Source organism: Lethenteron reissneri, chromosome 25, assembly GCF_015708825.2.
Source record: "Lethenteron reissneri isolate LAM-NWPU_2019-01 chromosome 25, ASM1570882v1, whole genome shotgun sequence".
NCBI classification, from domain to species: Eukaryota; Metazoa; Chordata; class Hyperoartia; order Petromyzontiformes; family Petromyzontidae; genus Lethenteron; species Lethenteron reissneri.
Genome location: NC_083803.1, coordinates 14,290,708 through 14,316,039, shown reverse-complemented (window position 1 = coordinate 14,316,039; position 25,332 = coordinate 14,290,708). Strand labels below are relative to the sequence as shown.

The 25,332-nt window shown below is 47.0% G+C and overlaps 1 protein-coding gene across 3 annotated transcripts in view; it reads right to left on the bottom strand.

The window, feature by feature from the left end:
• ITPK1 (inositol-tetrakisphosphate 1-kinase) overlaps nt 1-25,332 on the bottom strand; it is an 87,199-nt gene that overhangs the window by 40,162 nt on the left and 21,705 nt on the right. For 2 of the 3 annotated variants that reach the window (XM_061559440.1, XM_061559442.1), the window contains exons 1-3: nt 19,794-20,010; nt 18,040-18,440; nt 10,587-10,611 (exon numbers count right to left, since the gene is read on the bottom strand). In XM_061559440.1, coding sequence (XP_061415424.1) covers nt 10,587-10,611; nt 18,040-18,239 — 225 coding nt within the window. In that variant the 5' untranslated portion in view covers nt 18,240-18,440; nt 19,794-20,010. Of the gene's footprint in view, nt 1-10,586; nt 10,612-18,039; nt 18,441-19,793; nt 20,011-25,332 lie in introns of those variants that run through there. The other variant, XM_061559441.1, reaches the window with a different exon arrangement.

The following is a 25,332-nucleotide window of genomic DNA, read 5'->3' as shown; positions in this document are numbered from 1 at the left end:
TATTGTTACACCCACCCCTCTCGTGCCACCCCAAGTGAACAAAGACTGGTGAGTTGAAACTCTACGAGTGGTCCCAATGGGTATATACACCGGGGTACTGTCCCACCAAGCCACGTGTAATGGCACAAATGTAAATGTAATTACCCACGTTACATCGTGCAGTATCTACCTAAATTTTGACTTAAAACTTTCGTGACTGCAGGAATTCATATTCTGTGGTTCTTTCGGTAAAGTCACGTAGATAGAAAAAATTCTAAAAAATAAAGTGATTAAAAACATCACGACGTTTCGATCGCAACACACGCGGTCGTCATCAGGAACAGGGAGGTTCGCCTCTGAAGGCAAGCGGTTAATAAAGGTTTAGAGATGGGCAGGGCAGCTGATGTTAAAGTAGGAGAAAGCCCCTACACCGGCAGTAGGTCTCCACCAATCAAGCATTGCACCTCACTCCACACACCCACACACTGCTGACGGTGGAGGTTGAAAAGAAAGCACAAATCAAGTCAGCATTGTGGGTGTGTGGAGCGAGGTGCAATGCTTTTATTGGTGTAGACCTACTGCCGGTGTAGGGGCTTTCTCCTACATGAACATTAGCTGCCGCCCGCCCCCATCTCTAAACCTTTACAAACAGCTTGCCGCCTTCAGAGGCTAACTTCCCGGTTCCTGATGACGACCGCTTATGTTGCGATCGAAACGTCGTGATATTTTTAATCACTTTCTTTTTCTATCTACGCGACTTTACCGAAAGAACCATGGACTATGGTACCTACCTACATGCATTGTAGGGCCCACGCAAGTTCCTGACACTGTATCGCATTGCTTTTCTCTGCATTCATGACACTGCCAGCGGAATGCAAGCCCTGGGGTGACAATTGCACGTTACTGCACATCAGTATTTTTTTAAACTCATCATCAGCCACATTCTATCCACTGATGGAAGACGACGTCCCATCAACGTATCCATCTCGAATTGATCACTCATCATAATCCATCTCATACGGCTGCACACGAGTTGTTCCCAATCCCTCCAGCTTTGAGGAGGTCTTCCTCTTGGGAAAGTTCCCAACTTTGACTGCCATTCTATCACCCCCATACTTATCCATCGGCCGTTTTCCCTTCGAGCGCCCAAGCCCACATTCTTTTGCTGGACTTGAAGCTTTCGTGACTGCAAGGAATCATATTCTTAGGTGTTTTCGGTAAAGTCACGTAGGTAAAACATCAAAATTAATTTTTGGCCCCTCTCTCCCGATACTTTCCATTCATTGGCTACCACATTCTGATGAGCTCCCCCCCCCTCTCCTCCCCCCTCAACTCGCTTTTAAGGGATTACATCTTGAATCATTGCCTCACTTGATGCAGCTAATCTGGCTGTGACTGTCCCACCTGATGACGGAGACTTGTGTTGCCTCCGAAACGTCGTGATCTTTATTTTATTTTATTATTTTTTATTAATTTTGATGTTTTACCTACGTGACTTTACCGAAAACACCTAAGAATATTCTTTTCCTGACAGCGAATATGTCACGGTCTCCAATTTATTCTCCTATCCACGTTTTCTCTTTCCGTTTCTCAGTTTAATTCCAAGCATGCATCTACTCACGCTTATTTTGTGCACCTTCTGCTGTTGTTCCATTTTTTTTTTCAGTCCATGCTTACCATTCAAATGTCAGTTTTTCATAAGTATGCATTGCGAAAAGTTTTTGTTTTTATTTAGGCAATTTCAGTTCTCTGAAAGGCAAAGCACCTGTTTTTGTTTGCCCGGGAACACAACAATGATTCCCCGATGTAAACTGCTAACGCTCCCTGATCCAAACCATTGTCTCGTCCCCTCGTTGTTTGAAAGGCTTGCTTATATTATGTTTACCAACAGAGCTGTAATGGAGGTGTAAGGTTTAGAAGCGCTGAAATCTGAAACCTGAAAGGACACGAAGACATCGTCTATCTGTTGGGGGGGGGGGGCATACTGACCATTCATATCGCAATGTTTTTTTAATTCCTCACTTTTAGGACCAACAAAAAAAAATCAGTGAAAGCGGCAGCTCTCCGAAAAACAATATTTTAATTCCTCCAGCGAATTAAATCACACCACGATTCATAAGCCGTACAAGAAGGCGAGGTTTAGAACTGTGGCATTCTCACGAGTATTGCCAATGTGAGTGATGGACTGCGACGCAGTTGAAAAGTTCGTGGATTTCGAGTGACCACAACCGTATTTAAAAATGTTTCTCTCGATGCCAAACCCTGCCCTTTTTCACTCCGTCCATACATTTTAGCAGGGAAACCAAGTGTGACCTGACTGCAAGATGTGCTGCAGTTGTGGGCGACTGGTGCTAAGGCTGTAGAAGAGATTTGTTTTGTTCCGACCGTGTGTGCGCCCGCGCATGCGTGTGTGTGCATGCATGCGTGTGCATGCATGCGTGTGTGCACGCCTGGATGCGCATGTGGCGATGTCAAAGATGAATTATCAGAAAAGTTGAACGTGTGCAGAAAAGAGACCTTTTGTTTGGTTGGACCGGAGTGAGCAGTGCACAAGAGTGCAATCAAAATGCTCTTCAGGGACAATACAAACAACTGAAAACATAAGCTCTATGGAAAGCTAACACATGGTTCGCCAAACTGTTGCTGTTTTTAACCTCGAAGCTTCCTTATTAGTTTATTTTCATATGAAAAACATGCTCTCGTTTGTCCGGTCTGTTAACGCATGCAGGTCCCAAGCCACCACCACAACTACCACCACCACATTGTCGACGCGAGTGGGCCAAACAACGCGGTGAACGTTTTCTTCAAGCCAAATGCATAAACCCGACACTATGGGTGTTTTGGGTACCCTCGCTCTCGAAAACCTCTCCCCTCCCCGCGTAACCCTTGCTCTATTCCCCCTCACTTCTCAAGGATAAATGCAGACTTACGGAGAGTTGAGCACACCCCGAGCATGTTAAAACGGGCATTTGTCCGGGCAACACGAACAAAAAAAACCATTACGATTCCAGGAGAGAGGAGAGGAAGAGAGAAGAGGGTCACGTAACAGGCGTGGAGAAGAGAGGAAAGGGTCAAACAGGTAGGACTTTGCATCGCTTGCATTAACGATGCAAGGTCACGTGGGTTAGGGCACGTGTGCTATGGCCGGATCAAACAAAAACAGGGTGCTCGCGACCGGTCCGTGCTTCTCGTTGCAAGTTTAATTAAAATACTTGGCAAGACACATTTTTGCAGTCCTCGTTTGAATATGTTGCAACTGCTGCAGCGGGGGGGGGGAGCAGGTTGATGAGCAGCGAAGAGAACCGCTTTCAGCAAGCTGAAACAAAAGCAGCCTGGTATTCCCACGAGCAAAATATCGGGAGGAGTCGCGCTGCCGACTCAACGTCTTGTAATGTGCTCGAGTCTCTGCGGACTCTTCCTTCAAGAGATTCGTCGACTCGCAGCCACATTACTTTGCTCCGCAGAGAGTGATTACTACACCTTTGCACATAAGGAACGCCATGAACACACCACTAAAGGATTAAATGCTCACCAGACATTCGCCGAATATTTTTTTGCTCTAGAAAAAGAAAACCCTGACGGCTCTTTCTTATTAAAAGCTATTTTGAGACAATGCTTAAAAAGAGAATGCGACGGCTTAATGGGCTGCTATTCCAGTCAGAATGGATAATTGCGCTTTGCGATCCGTGTTTACAAGCCCTGATTTACTTGCCAATTTTCCAGGCAATGATAACTCTAGAATATACGGAGCCCTTAATGGAAGTTTAATAAGAAACGTCTGGAAGTGTTGTCAGCAAGGTATACAACACAAGGAGGAATTGCTGAACGCCGCATTATACGCAGGACCCGGGGTTTAAGGATTTGCGACACAACCGCCCCATATCTCCAAGTCTCTTTCAAACACTGCGAAGAGCCCAAGGCCATTAGCACTGCCAGTGTAGCCGCCTGTTCAACATCACACTAAAAAAATAAAACCCTCTTTGAACGTCAGGCAGGAGGAGTTAGCCCGAAACCTCGGTGTAAAGCATCTCAGCCATCGCCATTAAGTTAAGGATCCAACCTTGCGGATAAATAACAAAAAAGTGGTTTACACTGAAATATCTACGAGACACACTCGGTTTGTAAGAGACGTGTGTTTACATTCACTAGCTCAGCGACCGTCGTGAATGCATACCGAAGCGTCCTCTTTAATACGATATAAAGCACAACACTTCCAAAGATAAAAGATACTTCGTTTCACATCAATACACAGGGTTCCCTCGCTTTACGCGGCAGTGGATGCGTTCCAAAAAAAGGGGGGCACAAAGCAATACCGCAAGAGTCGGCTGCCTGTCTGAGCAGCGCACAAAGTACACGAACAACGGTCCAACGTTCGTCTGCTTTGCCACATTGGAGTGAATTAAAACCGCATGGAGATCATTTTCGGTAGAAATTGGTTAGGCACATATAAGCAAAAATCACACAAACAAAACCCGCACAGAGCGAGGAAAACCTGTATTGCAATTTTAGAATTTGCATGCCACACACAAAAATACCGGTGTTTGCATAGCTAGCCAGAATTAATAAAAGCAGGCCGGAAACCCAATTACGACGTACGTAGCCAACCGTGCTAATCGGAGGTGCGGAGCCATAACAGGATGGAGAGCCTTGAGAAACTTGAATTTGAATATGAAATACCAACATAGCAACATGATTAAATAGTGTTAATGTGTATATTACCGACTATGGCAAATGCATCATAAACAGGGAATTATAAGTAAAATGGAACAAAGGCTGAAAACTCCACAAAGAAGCACGAAGAGAGGCATCTCCGGAATTAAGGCACAGGAGAATACACGAATAAGAAAACTCATGAGAATGTAACATCCTAGTTAACTGAGCATGTAGATTATTCGCAGACAGTATTATGATACACAATTGATGTTTTGGATTTAGGCCACGTGACCAAATATAAGTTGGCTTTATGCAAAACAAATCAATAACGTATCATAAACCTCAGTCGCTGCTCAAGAAGTAAGGTGACTTATCACTCGCTGAGAGGGATGACAGGTTATAAACAAGACTCGTGAGGAAATGTCAAACCGTGCTAATCGGAGGTGCGATTAAATTAATAGGTGCTGCGGGATTGTGAGAGATGCTGACATTGCAGGGAGGTCTTCATCCAGTAGTGGATAGATCATGGCTACTAATGATTATCATTATTAAAGCGCTGGGTTTTCTGCGACTTGTCAATGACTTACAATGCACTCCAGTAACCCGGAGCAATGACCTCAGTGATTCAAAGTGCAAAAACATTTCATACATGCAAACACCAGACACGAACAGACCCAAACATGCAGTACCAGCTCATACCTGTTTGTACAGGTTTCTGCTTCTCAAAGTCATTCATTAATCCACCAATGCAGAACTGCATAGCAGAGTAGATTGATAACCTCCGGGAGGATATGTCAATAATTACACCTTGTGACTTTTCAACAAAGAGGAGTCCCTTGGCTGGAACTAGTGGAACACAGGAAACTATGCCTCCGTCTAATTGACACACAGTTTCTCAAGTGCCAGACTGTTATCTTTATTACTCTTTGGTTCTTTCGGTAAAGTGACGCAGGTAGAAAAAATAATAAAAGATCACGACGTTTCGATCGCAACACAAGCGACCGTCTTCAGGTGAAGACGGTCGCTTTAAAGAACCAAAAAGTATGGATTCCTGCAGTCACGAAAGCTTCAAATAAAGAATGTTATCGTCATTGTAAAAAATGTAAGAAGCAGACTCACGGTCATAGGAATGTTATGGAAAACTGTTTCTTCATTATTTTTTTGCATCTTGGATGTGTGACTTTTTTAAAATATAACTTTAAGAGCAAAAAATATATTCATTTTAAATTATCCTTTGACAAAACCATCCCAAATGTGCCCGATCGTCAGATCTCAGAAGTTAAGTTGGCTTGAACCTCAATAGTGCTTGGATGGGTTGACCAGCGTGCACACAAATACGTTGTGGGCAGTCGAGGCGAGTGTGGCAAATGCCGCTATTGATCTGTACTCCACGCACCTTCACCAACCTGCACTGACCAGCGCGGTGAAGTATGGTCAAATATCTCTCACGGGCCACAAGATGTGGGTGGGCGGGGGGCGAGGCCCTAATACAGCAGTGGATTGACAAAACGGGCAGCATATGTAAGTATTAAAAGTAATACTGTATTGGGAATTTTATTTGGAATAAGCATGTTTTACAATTTAAATATTATGCGTCATATATGCGATTTACATTTGCTTCATGCACGAACAGCTATAAAAAGAAAGAGGCAGGCTCAGACAAGATGGTCTGGAGTCTACAAGGAATGTCCTGCAGAGAGTACAAATTACCTTTGAGAACACCACTGATTGGGGACAACATTCACTATTTGGTAAATTATCAATCCTGCAACCACATGCCTAATTCTGCGAAGAGAGGAAGAACATTCAAGAAAGGAAGGAAACTGAGTGGAAGGGACAAGAGAATATTTGGTGAGTAAATACCAAACGGTGTCGAGGTTATTTTTCGCTTCAACATTAATTAACCGTATGCAAATGTTCACCCAGTTTCATAACAAATACCATCACCACTGTAAGTACATTAAAATGAGACAATGCGACGCACATGATAATAACACTGGAAACAGCACGGACATGAAATGAGAAATAAGGCTTCTCTGATCCCATGTTATAACAGGTCGGGGTGGAGCGGTGACAAGAGCGGTTTCCACACTGTGCAAGAGCCTAACGACCTAATTTCAATTCCTGGCCACAGCTACCAAGAGTGCTGGGTGATAAATAAACTGGTCCCAAGCCTCCACTCCTTCAGCGAGCATGCAAAGACAGGTGTGGTAAAGTATGGTGAAATAACATGGCATGAGGAGGCTTTCATTCAGCAGTGGAATGATGGAGGCCTGAACATTATTGTTTATACAAAATTTTCAAAGCTTTTGATTTAAAGCTTTGGTGACTGCAGGGTTCATATTGTTGGTTCTTTCGGTAAAGTTACTTTACCGAAAGAACCAAGAATATTTTCAAAGCTGTTTCTTGCAATGTATTAATAATACTGATACATCATCAGGAATAATACTGAAGTTTAACTATTGAAAGTAAACTATTATATTTTACCAGGTAAGGCTCACTGAGCCATATAGCTATTTTTCGTAAGCGACCTGGCCTAATGATAGCTCAACGAAGTGGCTTATCATGTGGCAATTTATTGCAGCCATATACTCTTAACGGTGGACCCGGAGAAAAATCCACACGACCACAGGGAGGACATGCAAACTCCAAATATGCAGGCATCAGGGCCGGGATCAAACCCACAACCTCCTGCATACCAGGCAAAGTAATTAACATCTCACCACCGTGTTCAGTTGGTGCCCAGTGAGGAATGGAGGAGGAGAGTTTGATTTATTGGAAATTCCACAGTGCAAAACCACCCATCCAAGCAGCACACACTGATAGTGGGTACAATGCACAAGGAGGAACTTTCAACTGAACTGGACTTTAAACATGTCTGGGTCACATAAGTCTTTTTATAAAAAAAAACGCAAAGTGGTCTGACAACTGGGATCTAAAGAGTAGGCTTGAACGTTAATGTCACTTGCCTTTCAGCAGGAGGATGAAAGTGGTCCTCAAAACCCTGGTCTTTGTGTGCTCGGAATATGCATGATCTATACACGACTATCAATAAACAGATCAAAGTGATGTGAATCGTAACTGAGAACAACGTTGGCCGTGACAATAAATTGGGCAAACGCATGGGGTTACAAGGGGGGGGGGGGGGGGGGGCATCTGACATTTTTAAAAATTCGCTGAAAAAAACAGTCGCCTCTCCAGAATGGCCAAACTTAGCCTCGTTAATAAATTGCATAATTAACATTGCACACATCAGCTGTGGTGCATAGGCAGAAACACACACGTAGTATTGGGAACCAGCTATGGCTGCAAAGTTTGGTCGTACATTTTATGTATTTCGTTTATTGTTAAATTTGAATCACAGTTCCTATGATCACTGTTACATTGTTTTATTAGCTTTATTTTGGTGATTTCGAAAACGTTTTGGTTTAGCCATATTTGTTTGTTGTAGTACAGAGTTAGACTGATAACTTTAATCTATTCTTTGGTTCTTTCGGTAAAGTCACGTATAAAGAAAAATAATAAATTAAATACTAGCATACGACGTTTCGATTGCAATCGAAACGTCGTATGCTAGTATTTAATTTATTATTTTTTATTATTTTTCTTTATACGTGACTTTACCGAAAGAACCAAAGAATAATTCCTGCAGTCACGAAAGCTCCAAAGTTAAGATTGAACTTTAATATAAATTGTCTTATGTTATTGTTTGACTTGTATCCCACTGGGATTTTTGCACACAGCATTGATATACAGTGCTTTTTCTGGAACACTTTGCTTTTTTTTCCTGGATTTTTCTGTTGCCCGTAGTCACTTTAAGATGTTTCTTGTTCATGTTTTTGTTTGTTGCGGTTGCACCCGATTCAAGAGCCGAATGACTCACAAGGCTATACCAAATAAATTAAATAAAAACAAAAAAAAACTGACAACTTGGGTCTGACTGGCACCACCTCCCTCCCTATGAATCTCAAAACAAGTCAAGATCGAAATGCAGCCCATACGCCAATGAATTGTACATTGCTGCAGAAGTGCCAACCATAAAGTTCACGAGCTACACTAACGTTTTGCGTGCTTTGCTATCACAGGAAACCATTGTGGTGCGAATGTTCTCTAATCCACATGTTCGCCTTTTTGTTTCTCAGTATAATAACAAGAATCCCCCTCTTCATAATCATTTGCACACTTTACAGCTTTTATTACATTGCCATTATCCTTGTTTTTGATCCGTGTTTTGAACTTCTTTTTCACCGTAGGTAGCCAACCACGCTAATCGAAGGTGCAAAGGTCGTAGCAGCTAATGTGTACTGATTAACAAACTGTCTGATGTCAGTACAATGGAACGTTGCCTTCTATGAGCAAGTTGAGTTTATCAAAATGCCTCCAATCTGCCCTCGCCTACCTCATCATTGAATCATTTTGATCCCAGCCCACCTTAAATAACTGTCCTCGGTATAATACTCTGATGTGTTTTCTAAATGTGTGCCTCTCGCAGATATCGTCAAATTGTTTTCAAACAAATTGTCTGTGACTTTTCTTTGATCACATTTATCTTCAGCCCCCACTTCGTAGCTTTATTTGATTAAGTTCTTGATAAGTAACTTCAAATTGTAGAACATCGCACAGTATTCGCTCGCTCTCGAAAAGAGAGAATGACTGAGAGAGGTGCAAGGAATCACAGACAAATGAGAAAGGCCGCCAGGCGGTATAAGTATGTGCCAAATTCCACCCCGCCCCCTACCCAAGCTCTGCAGTCCTCTAATAGTAGAGTTTTATCGGCCAATAAAAATCAGTGTTTATATGTGGCAGGAAACCGGAGCGCCTCGAGAAAACCCACGCATGTGGAGGAGGAGGGGGGGGGGGTCAACTTTTTATCCCACATAAACGAAAGAGATGGGAGTCCACCCACATTTGCTGTACCGCCGCCTTCTCCCGACAAGCCAGGGTTACGGCACCTCCTCATCGATGCCCACAGAAAGGAAGTTTCACAATATACACTTGCATTTTTTCGATCCACCAACCCTCCCTCGCCCCGTAGTGCTCCACTACCGCCTGTAGTGCATTCCCATTGTTTGTTATAATGACTGTGCCATTGGCAAATGTGAGGCCGGTTTATAGTTTGTCTCATTTTAAAATCCTTTATATTAAGTTCGCTTGCTTGCTTAGGACCGTGCAAATCTTTCGGTCGTTTTTTAACCCACTTCCCGTGATCCAATCGAGCTGACATTTTGCACACAGACTCGTTGTGCGTGACAATGCATTTTCAAGAAAAAATATTTTGCAAAATTTTACACTGTTTAGGGAAATTTTTTAAATATTTAATTACCAATTGTTTAATGCTGCCAGACAATCATCTGACCCATAGGTGGCAGCCATCTCAAGCCAGAGGACGAGAGGACTCGAGCCGCCCCGATGCCACGCATATAAAGAATTTATAGTGATAAACTTTGTCAGTCAGCCCAAATAACTTTTACGCCCACAGAATGCAGTCTTGCTTAAAGCAAAGTGATGCAACACCTGGGCTCCTCTTTACTAGGCAACCATGCCACTACAAATAATAGTTTTTGTTTACACATAGCCTTAAGGGGAACTCAATCACAGGGTATAATTGTGGCTACTGCAGGCTCCTATGCAGGACAATATGAAAGATGATTGATTCGGTCATGCTAAACATCCTCTCAATTTTAAGTCTGTTATGAATATAATTCCCAGCTTATAGAAATAAAAAAAATCTGTTGTATACACAAAGACCTCTTTAAAATGTCACAAGAGGAATACACATTTTGCGTTTGAAAAATAGCGACAATGTGGAGTTGTCCAGGAATATTTGGCAGCAAATAGTGTAAAATTGATGTCCTATATAACTTAACAAACAACAGATTACAAAATGAAAACAAAGGGATGAAGTAAATCAATTTTGAGAGGTGAAAAGGAAGCGTGTTAACAATTTTACATACCTTCACAAGCTGTATTCCATGAGATCTGAAAAAACAATACAAAAAAACATGTGAACAAGTATCCATTTCTTGCACAAACACTGCACAAAGTTATTTTAATTGTTAACTCAGCAAAAGTGTTGGCTTTTGACCAAATGTGGGCAAATGTTTGTGCCACATGCATTCTTCACTTGACAATTCATAGCTAAGGTATTGCAGTGCATTTGTGAATTACTTTATTGATTAGTTCCGGTGACAATATTAACAACACAAGACAGCGTAGTTTTCAGGATTTTTAATCAAGCCCATCTCCAAGATATTCTATCCCACCCTCTAAAGAGTGTGTTTATACCACGGTAAAATTTTAGACATAATCAACCCACAGAGTATTTTTGAGTGGACTCGAAAGAAGCATTTTAGAATATCATGTAATTGAATGACATTACCATGCAATTTCATATGCAATGGAACTCACACAAACACATTGTTAGGAGCAATTTAACATCATTCACACACGCACACGCAATTATCCAGCTCAACAACATCAATGTATATTTATAGTTGTTTCTCTACGTCAACATCAGCCATATGAAGAAGACATTTGTCAGGCGTGTAAATGAAATAAAAACAAGCTGGTGGCAGCCCAACCTATGGATGGCACGACACTTTTTCTTAAGTGCAATCCTCACTAAAACTGCAAAAGGGAAGAAACTCTAAACATGTCTAAAACCCAACAGTGTGGTGAAGGGTTTCAGCAATAGATTTTTTTGATCGAGGTAATAAAACCAATCCCATACATAGCTCATGGCCATAACCTGGTTCCTCCTGGTATAATACTTACTCTGTTTGACAAAAGTTACTCAAGTGCTGCGACTCAAAGTGTGAATCACAGACGGACAAATAATTAAAAAAATTAACAATGTAGATAGACAAACCTAAATTTGACCAATGAAATGTTGATTTCAGCACAAAACTGTACCTCCGTCAAAAGAACACTGCCACCTTTTAACAAGAAGAAAATCCTAGCAAAGGGTCAACTCATCCCAAACACATATCCAATGGAGACGCTTTATATTAGTGTTTTGTGCGCACAGTATAACTAACGACACCCTAAAGGCAACTTACATGTAAAGCTGTAATTCTGTGATCATTTAAATATATTTCAATCGCAAACTTGTCATCTATGGCAAGAGCATTAGGTGCTGTAATGAAGCATCAATTCAAATTGATTCTCATGTTGATGATCCATCAGTCGAATTGTACGCTTTAAAATAAATTAGGTAAACAGTATTATGATTTTGCTTGTGTACCCAGGAAAACATCACCGAGTCTGAAGACTCTTCTTCAAGGGGGTCCTGCCAAGTTTTCACAGTATTGGGCAATGTTCCTGCTGCGTAATACCAATTGAGTGGTTTGCGGGATCATTTTTCAGCACCGAGATGGTTTTTGACCAATACCAGTTGTATACAGTGTATGCTTTCTTTAGGTATGGGAGGAAACCAGAGCACCCAGATGAAACCCGTGCAGAACAAGCACAAAAATAGATCTCCACTCAGAAGGAGTTTATGGAAATATTAACATATGCTGTTGTATTCGGCTAAGTGTGGGAGAACAATAGTCTATGGGCCACATCTGACTTGCAAATTAATTTCATGTGGCCCATGTCTACATGAGGCTTATCACTTGGAAAATGCCTGCCAAACTATATTTATCCAGCACTGCAAGCAGCTTAGCTACACGAATGGGATATTAAACGGAAATAATGTTTAATCCAGCAAACGCTCTTTCTAAATTGAGCAAGTTTAGTCATTGCTGTCACGGCAGTAAAGGAGAGTCCAAAGTGTGTTTTATTGTTGGATACTGCTAAGATGTGTGCTAGCACCACAGGTAATCGGCCGTCAGTAAAGCTTTCTCACACCAAAACTCAGTTAAATGGAGCGAAGAAAACTGTAGAAATGAGACGGGAAAAAAGAGGAACAACCCCCACGTGACTGTAAAAGCCAGACCAAACAAAGAATCTGATGTTGATATCACATTGCGACTTGCAAATCGTGACAATTTATAAAAAATATATATTGTGAAGGGTGCTGGGGAGGTGTTAATCATTACACACTGGCAGAATGTCACCGGAGAATGTCACTATGCCTGGACCTTTAAACAATGCAGTATTCTGTAAATCGGTGAGTGACCCGTTTTGTGCACCCTACGTAGGATGAATCGAACGGATCCTGCGAGACCAGTGCGATCAAAGTGTACCCACTATGGCTGTGCGATAAATTGCATGCAGCCATGTCCACGTGATTGGCAAATCAATAGTATCTTGTGGGCGTATATGACAGCATGGCTGTACCCTATTACAGCACACAACAAATACATTGTATTAATCAGATGATACTTTCGAAAACGCAGCTAACAAATTGCAATAAATCCAAGATTATTTTATTTTTTTCATTCACTTCAAATTTTTTACATATAATTTCTTTATTACGTGCATTTGCATACTTCAGTTTTAATATTTTAGTCGTGACTAGCAGGTGTTTTTGGGAAAGGTGTACTATCTATATGCATCATCGTCAGGATCCATTCTAAGAATTTTATAATGCAAACAAAACACCATTCAAATGTATTTCTATTTTATCCGAAATTATCAATGGAATTCTTGATTAAAGCCTCCACAAGAGTGTCGCCATCTTTCAAGATCCAGCGATGCAATGATCCATCTTTGTCAATCCCATGATGACAAATGGCCTGCTCGTGTCATTCATTTGGATTGTTTGTCCATATTTTACCGTGCTGGTTAGTGTGGATTACCAAAGATGGGAGTGGGGGGGGGGTGATCTTGGACCGGTTCAGATATATATAACTTGCTACTAACATTATTCAGCCCCAGGAACTGAACTCAACTTGCCCAGTTCATAGCAGTGGGTTAATCACCGCCTCTCATCCTTACTCCTGCATTGTTTTCCAACGAAACACGGACATTCTTTATTTAATCACTACGCCTTAATACGTGGACAGATCGATTAAGTGGCACGCAGATTGTTTACAAGCAGAATGCATGAGGCACGCCCACTTTACACTTGGTAAGACTTGCTCACAGCGGACGGATGTTTAAATGGCGCAACCACTCATGAGGATGGGGTATCAAAAGACGCCAAAGCAATCTCCACACACAGTCAGCATAACATCCTCTTCGGAGGCCGGCGTTGCTATACTCAAGCTCCACAAGGTGATGCAACTTTACCATATACATACGACAGCTTCAGAATTCTCGGATTTTAAATGAGTGTGTTGCTTGATGTTGGAATGTGAAAAAGCCTATTGACACGTCAGGGAATAAAGCGTGGGTAATTCTACTGCAATGGCAACAAGGGTTAGGGAAAACACAACAAATCTATTTATCATTTTACCAGGTAAGGCTCACTGAGCTATGTAGATCTTTTTCAGAATGTGACCTGGCCACAAATGATTGCCCAACGAAGTGGCTTATCACGTGGAAATATATAGCAGCCACTCACTCTACATGCATTTTGATTCTAAATGAAGAGAGAAAAAAACGGAGGGCCCGGAGATGAATCCACGCGACCACGGGGGAGAACGTGCAAATTCCAAATATACAGCAGGTGTGTCAGGGTCGGGATCGAACCCACGATCTCCTGTATACCAGGTGAGGTAGTTAACAACTCGCCACCACGGCGCAAGTACTGTGGTCAGACTTCTGCTCCACCTGGCTGGCAGGGAGGAGCGTGGGGTAAATATTCTCACTGATAAAAGGAGGCCCCTCTGTTTACATTGAGGAGTTAGTTGGGGGTACTGTGTCACAGGACAAACCTTTACTCCCCCGAGATAGGAACAGCTATATAAAGTTTGGATTGAGAATAACGTCTGATCAGCACCCAGGTAACAAAGTCTGAGATCCTAAAAGATGAATTACTCAAGCTGCTCAGTCAGTGTACTTTTAAAGAAACCAAAGGAAATCAGACGTGTAAGAATGTTCCACTCTTGTGACCCAATGAACGGTCAACGATTCAGCTGGTGCCTGTAGAATATGTCATAAAGGGGCCCTAAATATATATTTTTTAAACACAAATATTAAAACACTATTTTTTAACGAGTATAGTAAAGTAATTGTATTTTTTTTATTTGCTATACAGCTCGATAATACGACAAATCGCTAACCTTAAACACCCAGTCGTTCATAAAAGTTGAAGACAGTATAATACTATAGAAATAAAGCAAGTGCAGAATCACTCAACCGGAATTGACAGCTTGAAAGCAAGTGCGTGGCCCGTAGCATATTCAGCTACTTTTGCTCCTAGGATAATCCGGCACTGCTACAGAGGGATTTAAAATAAGAGTTTTAGTTCATATGCGGACAAAGATACAAAGCGCCGAATCTTGGCGGCATTAAGCCACGACAGTAGTTGGGATACAATGTGGCTCGGAATTATGTTAGAGCCTCTAGTGGCGGCATGGGTCAAATTACAGTACACTAAATACCATACATCGCTTCAGCGCAATTGAAATCTAATACTCCTCAACATGCATCGAAAGCGTCCACATTTTTTAAAATCGATTTTCCATCAATAAACTTGCTCTATCATGTCGCCTCTATAAGACGGACAGTTAGAAACAACACCACATTCGTGTATTTGACTATGGCCTTTGAGCAGAGTCCACTTTATAAACCAACATTCCTCCAGCGAATGTAAGAGGTCAGCAGCAGCAGCAACATGAATTAACACGTGGTGCAGTTCTGTATACTGTGCGTGCGGTATGGTATTAGAATGCATGGTTTTGTTCCCACGTATATGCATCGAGGCAGCAGGTCTGTGAGAATAAAAGCGCTTTACAGCTCATCGGATTCCTCCACCATACATTCATCTTCAGAGTCAAATGTCCAGAATTCGCGAAAGCGAGCATCATCGCACGACAGACTCGATGATCAGCCAACAAATGCTGGCCCACAGCACAGTTTAGTGGTGGCATGCCCCAGGTGACACGACCAGAAACTGGCAAGCCGCAATAGAAATCACCCCACCACTCTCTACGCCCGTACAGTCGTGCCCACATCTCGACTGTGGGTTGCCCTGCCAACAAAAACCGACATTTGCTACAGCATTGGCAGCCAATGTAACACCTTTTAGAACAAAAACACATTTTAACTCTCCCGTTCATTCATCGTTCAATGGTACTTGCTCGCATCTAAGGCTCTCTCCTCTGTCTTTCTCCCTCTCTCTCTCTGTGTCTCTTTTAAAGGCAACTGCGTGCGACGAAATCGCAACCCCCCCCAAGCAAATGGAAAGCCACAAACAGTGTAGCAAAAAAAAAAGTCAAGACCCAAATGTTTACGAAAACGCAATATGACCTGGCCTGACTACTACCGCATTCAATTCGCGTGTCCCATCACGGTACGAAAACTCACTCCGATAGGCAATTAATAATTAATTGAATCAGCAAGCCCATTACGTAAGAATTGGCCTGCCACTGAAAACAATTCATCAAGTGCAGGCACCCACCGGGCCAAGACCGTACACCGGCCATCTCGACACGGTTTTGCTCTGCACATCCCCAACACGAAACCCCTTCCCATGTCGCCTACCTTTGAATCTAACAGCTGAGTTACTATTTAGTGTGCGCTGCCCGGTCGTTGTTTGCCCCGATGACATTCAGTTTGCATGTGGGTGCTTTATTGGCATCATCTCGATCATGATGAGCATCATCACGATCAAGCCCCGTCTTGTTCAATCAGCGGGCGGGTGGGTGTCAAAATTTTTTATTAAAAAACCCTTACCTTGTGCGAAATTGAAATCTGCTGCATGCATGTACACCCATGAATAGGGCTGAACGATTAATCGATTTAAAATCGAAATAGCAATTTGAAACAATGCGATTAGCAAATCGCAAATGCGATTGTTTGCGATTTGAAAAGTCCTCTTACTTTATTATTGGAGTTGTGTTTTTTTTATTATAACTTTATTTATTTAACTTAACAATTGCTCTATGATTGTTCTAGTTCAATTCAAACATTTTAATAAATACATGTTGGAAGCAATTCATATCTTTTAAGTTCTCATCCTTGCATTATAATCTATAGAGCAGTTCATATTTTGATGGTAGCATGTGCTAATGCTCCATCGCATGTTTTAAATCTATTACACAGCGAATAATTGAACTGAAGCTTCACTTAAAAAAATCAAATAGCCAATATCTTGTCAGCAAAATCGCAATTAGATATTTCCCCACAAATCGTTTGGCCCTCACCCGGTGAGCCCCAGCAAAACAGGAAATGTGCTTGCACGAAAAGCACGAGCTGAATGAACTAAACCAGTCAATACTGGTCTGAGTTCTAAGCGATCATAAACCAAAGGCGTCGTCGAGACCGATTGTCACGGACACACCAACACCCGATGTGAACAAGGCGTCTCTCTCTCTCGTCAAACTTAAGGGACGACCGTGTCTAAAACAAAGTTTCCAGGGCCTCGATGCGAATACTGACCTTGCTCGAGCCATGGGCGAGCAGACACACGAGGTGGGTTCGATGGACAGACGAGAGAGACGGCCCAGATAAGGCGCAAGACCAGACGCAGGAAGATTGAGAGACACACGGATGAGACGTGAGACATATAAGACGCACACACACAAGATGAGACGTGAGACATATAAGACACTCAAACGAAACACCGAGACGCTCAGCTGGTAAAACATGGGAAACAGAACAGACTCAAGATGAGAGACACCCCCCCCCTCATGTGTTGTGTCTCCATGTGAGCCACACAACAGAGGAAACAAAAAAGCATGAAAGCCAGCCACAGATGAGACGCACCACACACACACATGACCCACGGAGATGACACACACACACATGACACACACACATGATCCACGGAGATGACACACACACATATGACACACACACACACACGACACACGGAGATGACACACACACACACATGACACACACACACACGACCCACGGAGATGATACACACACACATGACACACACACACATGACACACACACGACCCACGGAGATGACACACACACACATGACACACACATGACACACACATGACCCACGGAGATGACACACACACACACACATGACACACACACATGACCCACGGAGATGACACACACACACACACATGACACACACACACATGACACACGAAGATGACACACACACAGATGACACACACACGACCCACGGAGATCACACACACACACACATGACACACACACACATGACCCACGGAGGTGACACACACATGACCCACGGAGGTGACACACACACATGACACACACACATGGCACACACATGACACATGACCCACACACACATGACCCATGGAGATGACACACACACACATGACACACACACACACGACCCGAGAAATGACACACACACACATGACACACACACACACACGACCCATGTAGATGACACACAACCAAGACCCCCTTCCTCACCTGCACAGCTCAGCGAAGACGTGAAAGTTCAACTTTTTCCTCTTTTTGTCGCTCAGCCAGTATCCAACCACAGGCTGCTGCTGCTGCTGTTGTTGTTGTAGCTGCTGCTGCTGTTGTTGTAGCTGCTGCTGCTGTTGTTGGTGGTCAAGGGCAGTGCTCACGGCCACCCCTGAAGGTGCCAACCCCTGCATCTTCCCCATCGCAGGCAGCCTCTGTCGCCTCTGCTCTCACCCCTCGTCGACACACTCCGTAGCGGGCAGCACACGAAGCCCTCCCTCTCACCAGCCCCCTCGTCCCCTTCGTTGTGGGCGGGTGAGTGGGTGGGTGGGTGTCTGTGGCTCTCCTCCCAATCGATTCCTCCAACGACCACCACCAACCCCGACACGACCCGGGTGTCAAACCTGGGCAGGTGGGCAGAGGGACACGGTCGAGACGCTTTAGCACAAAGCACACGCGGCCGAGGAGCCCCCAGATTTGATGATTGTCGATGTTACAGCCACGGCGCGTGTACAGTGAGGTGGTGGGGGTGGTGGTGATGGTGGTGATGGTGGTGGTGGTTATGGTGGTGGTGGTGGTGGTGAGGGTGGTGGAGGTGGTGATGGTGGTGGTGATGGTGGTGATGATGGTGGTGGTGATGGTGGTGATGATGGTGGTGGTGGTGGGGGTGATGGTGGTGGTGATGGTGGTGATGGTGGTGGTTATGGTGGTGGTGATGGTGAGGGTGGTGGAGGTGGTGATGGTGGTGGTGATGGTGGTGGTGATGGTGGTGATGGTGGTGATGATGGTGGTGATGGTGGTGGTGATGGTGGTGGGGGTGATGGTGGCTCTGCGGACTTGCGTCGGAGTGGCGTGCGGGTGATGCAGTCTCGCCACGGGCTACGTGTGTGTGGTGTGTGTGCGTGGTGTGTGGGGTGTGTGTGGTGTGTGCGTGTTGTGTGCGGGGTGTGTGTGTTGTGTGTGGTGTGTGTGTGGTGAGTGTGTGTAGTGTGTGTGTGTGTGCGTGTTGTGTGCGGGGTGTGTGTGTTGTGTGTGTGGTGAGTGTGTGTGGTATGTGTAGTGTGTGTGTGGGGTGTGTGGTGTGTGTGCGTGTTGTGTGCGTGGTGTGTGTGTGGTGTGTGGGGTATGTGGGGTGTGTGTATGGGGTGTGTGGTGTGTGTGTGTTGTGTGTGTGCTGTGTGTGTGTTGTGTGTGTGTTGTGTGTGTGTTGTGTGTGTGTTGTGTGTGTGCTGTGTGTGTGGTGTGTGTGGGGTGGTGTGTGTGTGTGTGGTGTGTGTGTGGTGTGTGCGTGTTGTGTGTGTTGTGTGTGTGTTGTGTGTGTGCTGTGTGTGTGGTGTGTGTGGGGTGGTGTGTGTGTGTGGTGTGTGTGTGGTGTGTGCGTGTTGTGTGTGTGTGGTGTATGTATGTGTGGTGTGTGTGCGTGGTGTGTGTGTGGGTTTGGTGTGTGGTGTGTATGTGGTGTGTGTGCTGTATGTATGTGTGGTGTGTGTGGTGTGTGTGCTGTATGTATGTGTGGTGTGTGTGGTGTGTGTGCTGTATGTATGTGTGGTGTGTGTGGTGTGTGCGTGTTGTGTGGTGTGTGTATGTGTGTGTATGTATGTGTGGTGTGTGCGTGGTGTATGTATGTGTGTGGTATGTGTGTGGTGTGTGTGTGGTGTGTATGTATGTGTGTGGTGTGTGTGCTGTATGTGTGTGTGGTGCGTGCGTGCGAGAAAAGGCAGAGAGAGTGCGTAAGCAGCGTGCGAAGCGCATTTTACCCTGGCGTGACAACGGCGCTGAGCTGCGGCTGCTGCTGCTGCTCGCTGCTGTCGGAGCGAGGAGTAAGTGGTTCCGTGTGGTGGTGGTGGTTGTTGTGGTGGTGGTGGTTGTTGTGGTGGTGGTGGTTGTGGCGTGTGGTGGTGGTGAGTGGCGAGTGTGCGACGCTGTGGAGACGGCGCGCGCCTTAGCGAAACGGCGGCCCCGCGGCGCTTCCGCCTACACAGGGCGGGGCCGGCATGGGGGCGGGGCCGGCAGGGGGGGGCGAGAAGATTCGGGGTGGGAGGGGCAAGGGGGGCAGGGGGGGTGAGGAGAGGCAAATGGGGGGGGGGGGGGTTGAGGTTAGGGGGGGGGGGGTGAAGGGGGAGGTGAGGAGAGGCAAATGGGGGGGGGGTGAAGGGGGGGTGAGGAGAGGCAAATGGGGGGGGGGGGGTGAAGGGGGGGTGAGGAGAGGCAAATGGGGGGGGGGGGGTTGAGGTTAGGGGGGGGGGGTGAAGGGGGAGGTGAGGAGAGGCAAATGGGGGGGGTGAGGTTAGGGGGGGTGAAGTTAGAGGGAGAGGTGAGGAGAGGCAAATGGGGGGGGGGGGGTTGAGGTTAGGGGGGGGTGAAGGGGGAGGTGAGGAGAGGCAAATGGGGGGGGTGAAGGGGGGGTGAGGAGAGGCAAATGGGGGGGGTGAAGGGGGGGTGAGGAGAGGCAAATGGGGGGGGGGGTGAAGGGGGGGTGAGGAGAGGCAAATGGGGGGGGGGTGAGGTTAGGGGGGGTGAAGTTAGGGGGAGAGGTGAGGAGAGGCAAATGGGGGGGGGGGGTGAAGGGGGGGGGTGAGGAGAGGCAAATGGGGGGGGTGAGGTTAGGGGGGGTGAAGTTAGGGGGAGAGGTGAGGAGAGGCAAATGGGGGGGGGGGGTGAAGGGGGGGGGGTGAGGAGAGGCAAATGGGGGGGGGGTGAGGTTAGGGGGGGTGAAGTTATGGGGAGAGGTGAGGAGAGGCAAATGGGGGGGGGGTTGAGGTTAGGGGGGGGGTGAAGGGGGAGGTAAGGAGAGGCAAATGGGGGGGGGGTGAAGGGGGGGGTGAGAGGCAAATGGGGGGGGGGTGAGGTTAGGGGGGGTGAAGGGGGGGGTGAGGAGAGGCAAATGGGGGGGGTGAGGTTAGGGGGGGTGAAGTTAGGGGGAGAGGTGAGGAGAGGCAAATGGGGGGGGGGTGAAGGGGGGGGTGAGGAGAGGCAAATGGGGGGGGGGTGAGGTTAGGGGGGGTGAAGTTAGGGGGAGAGGTGAGGAGAGGCAAATGGGGGGGGGGGGTGAAGGGGGGGGTGAGGAGAGGCAAATGGGGGGGGGGTGAGGTTAGGGGGGGTGAAGTTAGGGGGAGAGGTGAGGAGAGGCAAATGGGGGGGGGTTGAGGTTAGGGGGGGGTGAAGGGGGAGGTAAGGAGAGGCAAATGGGGGGGGTGAAGGGGGGGGTGAGGAGAGGCAAATGGGGGGGGTGAAGGGGGGGGTGAGGAGAGGCAAATGGGGGGGGTGAAGGGGGGGGTGAAGTTAGGGGGAGAGGTGAGGAGAGGCAAATGGGGGGGGGGGGTGAAGGGGGGGGTGAGGAGAGGCAAATGGGGGGGGGGTGAGGTTAGGGGGGGTGAAGTTAGGGGGAGAGGTGAGGAGAGGCAAATGGGGGGGGGGTGAAGGGGGGGGGGTGAGGAGAGGCAAATGGGGGGGGGGTGAGGTTAGGGGGGGTGAAGTTAGGGGGAGAGGTGAGGAGAGGCAAATGGGGGGGGGTTGAGGTTAGGGGGGGGGGTGAAGGGGGTGGTGAGGAGAGGCAAATGGGGGGGGGTGAAGGGGGGGGTGAGGAGAGGCAAATGGGGGGGGGGGTGAAGGGGGGGTGAGGAGAGGCAAATGGGGGGGGTGAAGGGGGGGTGAGGAGAGGCAAATGGGGGGGGGGGGGGTGAAGGGGGGGTGAGGAGAGGCAAATGGGGGGGGGTGAAGGGGGGGTGAGGAGAGGCAAATGGGGGGGGTGAGGTTAGGGGGGGTGAAGTTAGGGGGAGAGGTGAGGAGAGGCAAATGGGGGGGGGGGGTGAAGGGGGGGGTGAGGAGAGGCAAATGGGGGGGGTGAGGTTAGGGGGGGTGAAGTTAGGGGGAGAGGTGAGGAGAGGCAAATGGGGGGGGGGGGGTGAAGGGGGGGTGAGGAGAGGCAAATGGGGGGGGGGGGTGAGGTTAGGGGGGGTGAAGTTAGGGGGAGAGGTGAGGAGAGGCAAATGGGGGGGGGGGGGTTGAGGTTAGGGGGGGGGTGAAGGGGGAGGTAAGGAGAGGCAAATGGGGGGGGTGAAGGGGGGGGTGAGGAGAGGCAAATGGGGGGGGGGGTGAGGTTAGGGGGGGTGAAGGGGGGGTGAGGAGAGGCAAATGGGGGGGTGAGGTTAGGGGGGGTGAAGTTAGGGGGAGAGGTGAGGAGAAGCAAATGGGGGGGGGGGGTGAAGGGGGGGGTGAGGAGAGGCAAATGGGGGGGGGGGTGAGGTTAGGGGGGGTGAAGTTAGGGGGAGAGGTGAGGAGAGGCAAATGGGGGGGGGGGGTGAAGGGGGGGGTGAGGAGAGGCAAATGGGGGGGGGGGTGAGGTTAGGGGGGGTGAAGTTAGGGGGAGAGGTGAGGAGAGGCAAATGGGGGGGGGTTGAGGTTAGGGGGGGTGAAGGGGGAGGTAAGGAGAGGCAAATGGGGGGGGTGAAGGGGGGGTGAGGAGAGGCAATGGGGGTGAGGAGAGGCAAATGGGGGGGGTGAAGGGGGGGGTGAGGAGAGGCAAATGGGGGGGGTGAAGGGGGGGGTGAGGAGAGGCAAATGGGGGGGGTGAGGTTAGGGGGGGGTGAAGGGGGAGGTAAGGAGAGGCAAATGGGGGGGTGAAGGGGGGGGGGTGAGGAGAGGCAAATGGGGGGGGGGGGTTGAGGTTAGGGGGAGAGGAGGGGATTAAGAGGGGGGGGGGGGTGGAGAAGTGGAAGGAAGGGAATGGGAGAAGGTGGGGGGAGGCAAAGTGAGGAGTGAGGTAAAGGGGGGGGGGCAAAGAGAGGGGGGGCAAAGATGGGGGGGAAATGGGGGGGGCAAATGGGGGGGGGCAAATGGGGGGGGGAAATGGGGGGGGGGGCAAAGGGGAAGGGCTAAGGGAGGGGGGCCGAGAAGTGTCGGGGGGAGAGAGGGGCAGGGGGAGAGGTGAGAAGAGGCAACTCGGGGGGGGGGTTAAGAGGGGGGGGGGGAAGAAGTTGAATATTGGAGAAATGTGAGTAAGGGGATGGGAGAAGGGAGGCAAGGTACCGAGGTAAGAATATAGGATGTGGGGAGAGATAGGTAAGAGCGGGAGAGGGAAGATGAGAAGGGGGAAAAGGGGCAAAGGGAGACGGGGGAATAGATGATCAAAGCAGGCAGGAGGAGCAGGAGGAGCAGGAGGAGGAGATGATAGAACGGCGATGAGAGAAGAGGGAGGGATGTTGGAGGGAGATGGGGTTCAGGGGAAAGAAGGGCCAGAGCAAGGGGGAAATGGGAGGGGAGAGAGGAGCAGAGGGTGGGGGTAGTGATTGCACAGGAGGGAGAGATGGGAGGGGCAGAAATGGAGGCGAGAGAATGGAGCCGGGGGTGGTGGGGGGGGGCTGGAGCTGAAGCTGGCGAGTGGACAATTAGGCTGGTATGGGCGCAGAGGCTGTGTTGGGCTGGGCTAAGGAGGGACATCCTAGTGAGTGAGCGTGGAATGCGCCAGAAGGGACAAGGGGTCACGGGGTGAACAGCGCTCTGAGATTTGGGTTGGGGATACACGGGGAAGAGAGGAGGGAGAGAGGGTGAGGTGAATAACAAAGATGATGGCTTGGTTGGGCTGGGAAGGCGTGGGCGAGAAAGGACAGGGGGGATTCGAAGCCTAGGAGAGTAAAATGTTGTGGGGCGGTGGAGGGAGGGGGATATGGGAAATTGGGTTGGGCTCGGGTCTGGGTATAAATTGGCAATAGCGAGCGGGGAATGCGATCAAAGTAGGGGGAGACACTGGACGAATGAGATGAAGCATCCGGATGGATCAGTGAGTAGTGGTAGTAGTAGTTCGGCGAGAGGAGGAGGTGCTTGCTAATGAATGGCAAATGAGATGGGCAAAGTCAGAGACTGGGTTGACCAATGTAATTCTGTTTGCTCGAGCAACTGCAGTTCATTCGTACAAAAACGCGGTTGGAAATTCGAAATGATGGATCCAAAATATTACACATTTGATGGCATTTATCCTGCTCAAGGCCACATTTTTTCGCATGTTTTATTATGCAACACATGTATTTATGTTGCAATAAACAAGAAGGGGAACATTCCATGTTTCTAAAGGTAGTCGTTTCTCCTCTTTATAATTAGAAACGCATTTGAAAGTATTTAAAAAACTCGGCATTCTATTTTACAAGCAGAATCGCCCACCCTAGGGGTGGAATGTGGAACTGGTGTTGTGGGTCACGTGATGTGACAGGCCAGATCTCATTGAGGCAACATAAGGTGGCAGCAATAATACTCTTAGGTTTTTTCGGTAAAGTCACGTAGGTAAAAATAAAAATTAATAATACAAATAATAGAAATAATAATAGTAGAAATAAAATAATAAATCACGACGTTTCGGAGGAAACACGAGCGTCCTTCGTCAGGTGTAAAAAGCCACATTAAAGTAACTGTAGTGGGAGTTATTTATGATGGGGCATTAATATATAGGGTAAGAGGAGGGAAGCTTGTGTTGCCTCCGAAACGTCGTGATTTACTATTATTATTTCTACTATTGTTATTTTTTATTTTATTTTTACCTACGTGACTTTACCGAATAAACCTAAGAGTATGAATCCTTGCAGTCACGAAAGCTTTAAATCTAGAATAAATGGTAGCAATAACTTTCACAAAGGAAAGACCATGGGAAATGTGCACATGTTCAAGGAAGTAAAACAATCAATTTGCAAGGATTGAAAGGAGAACATGAAAACGATATGCTGCACATTGGCATGTGAACATGTACTGCCCTCTTCTTGGTTCTTTCGGTAAAGTCACGTAGAAGGGAAGTAATAAAATAATAATAATAAAACATAATCAAATAATTCTCACGACGTTTCGGCCACAACGCAAGCAGCCGTCCTCAGGTGAAGACCAGGTCTGTCGGGGAGACAGCGTTTGAATTCAGGTGAAGATCAGGTCTGTCGGGGAGACAGCGTCTGAATTCAGACGCTGTCTCCCCGACAGACCTGGTCTTCACCTGAGGACGGCTGCTAGCGTTGTGGCCGAAACGTCGTGAGAATTATTTTATTATGTTTTATTTTATTATTTTATTACTTCCCTTCTACGTGACTTTACCGAAAGAACCAAGAAGATGAATCCCTGCAGTCACGAAAGCTTTAAATCGAAATGTACTGCCCTCTTTGCAAATCCACTGCTGGATGAGAGGCTCTCATGCTTATAACACACTCGTTCAGTGGGGGTTGGTGAAGGCGGGGAGCATAGATGTCGATGCATAGAAGTACAGTACCACAATGGATTTGGCTGCACTGCCCTCTGCTGCTCACCACTTTGAGCACGGTGCAC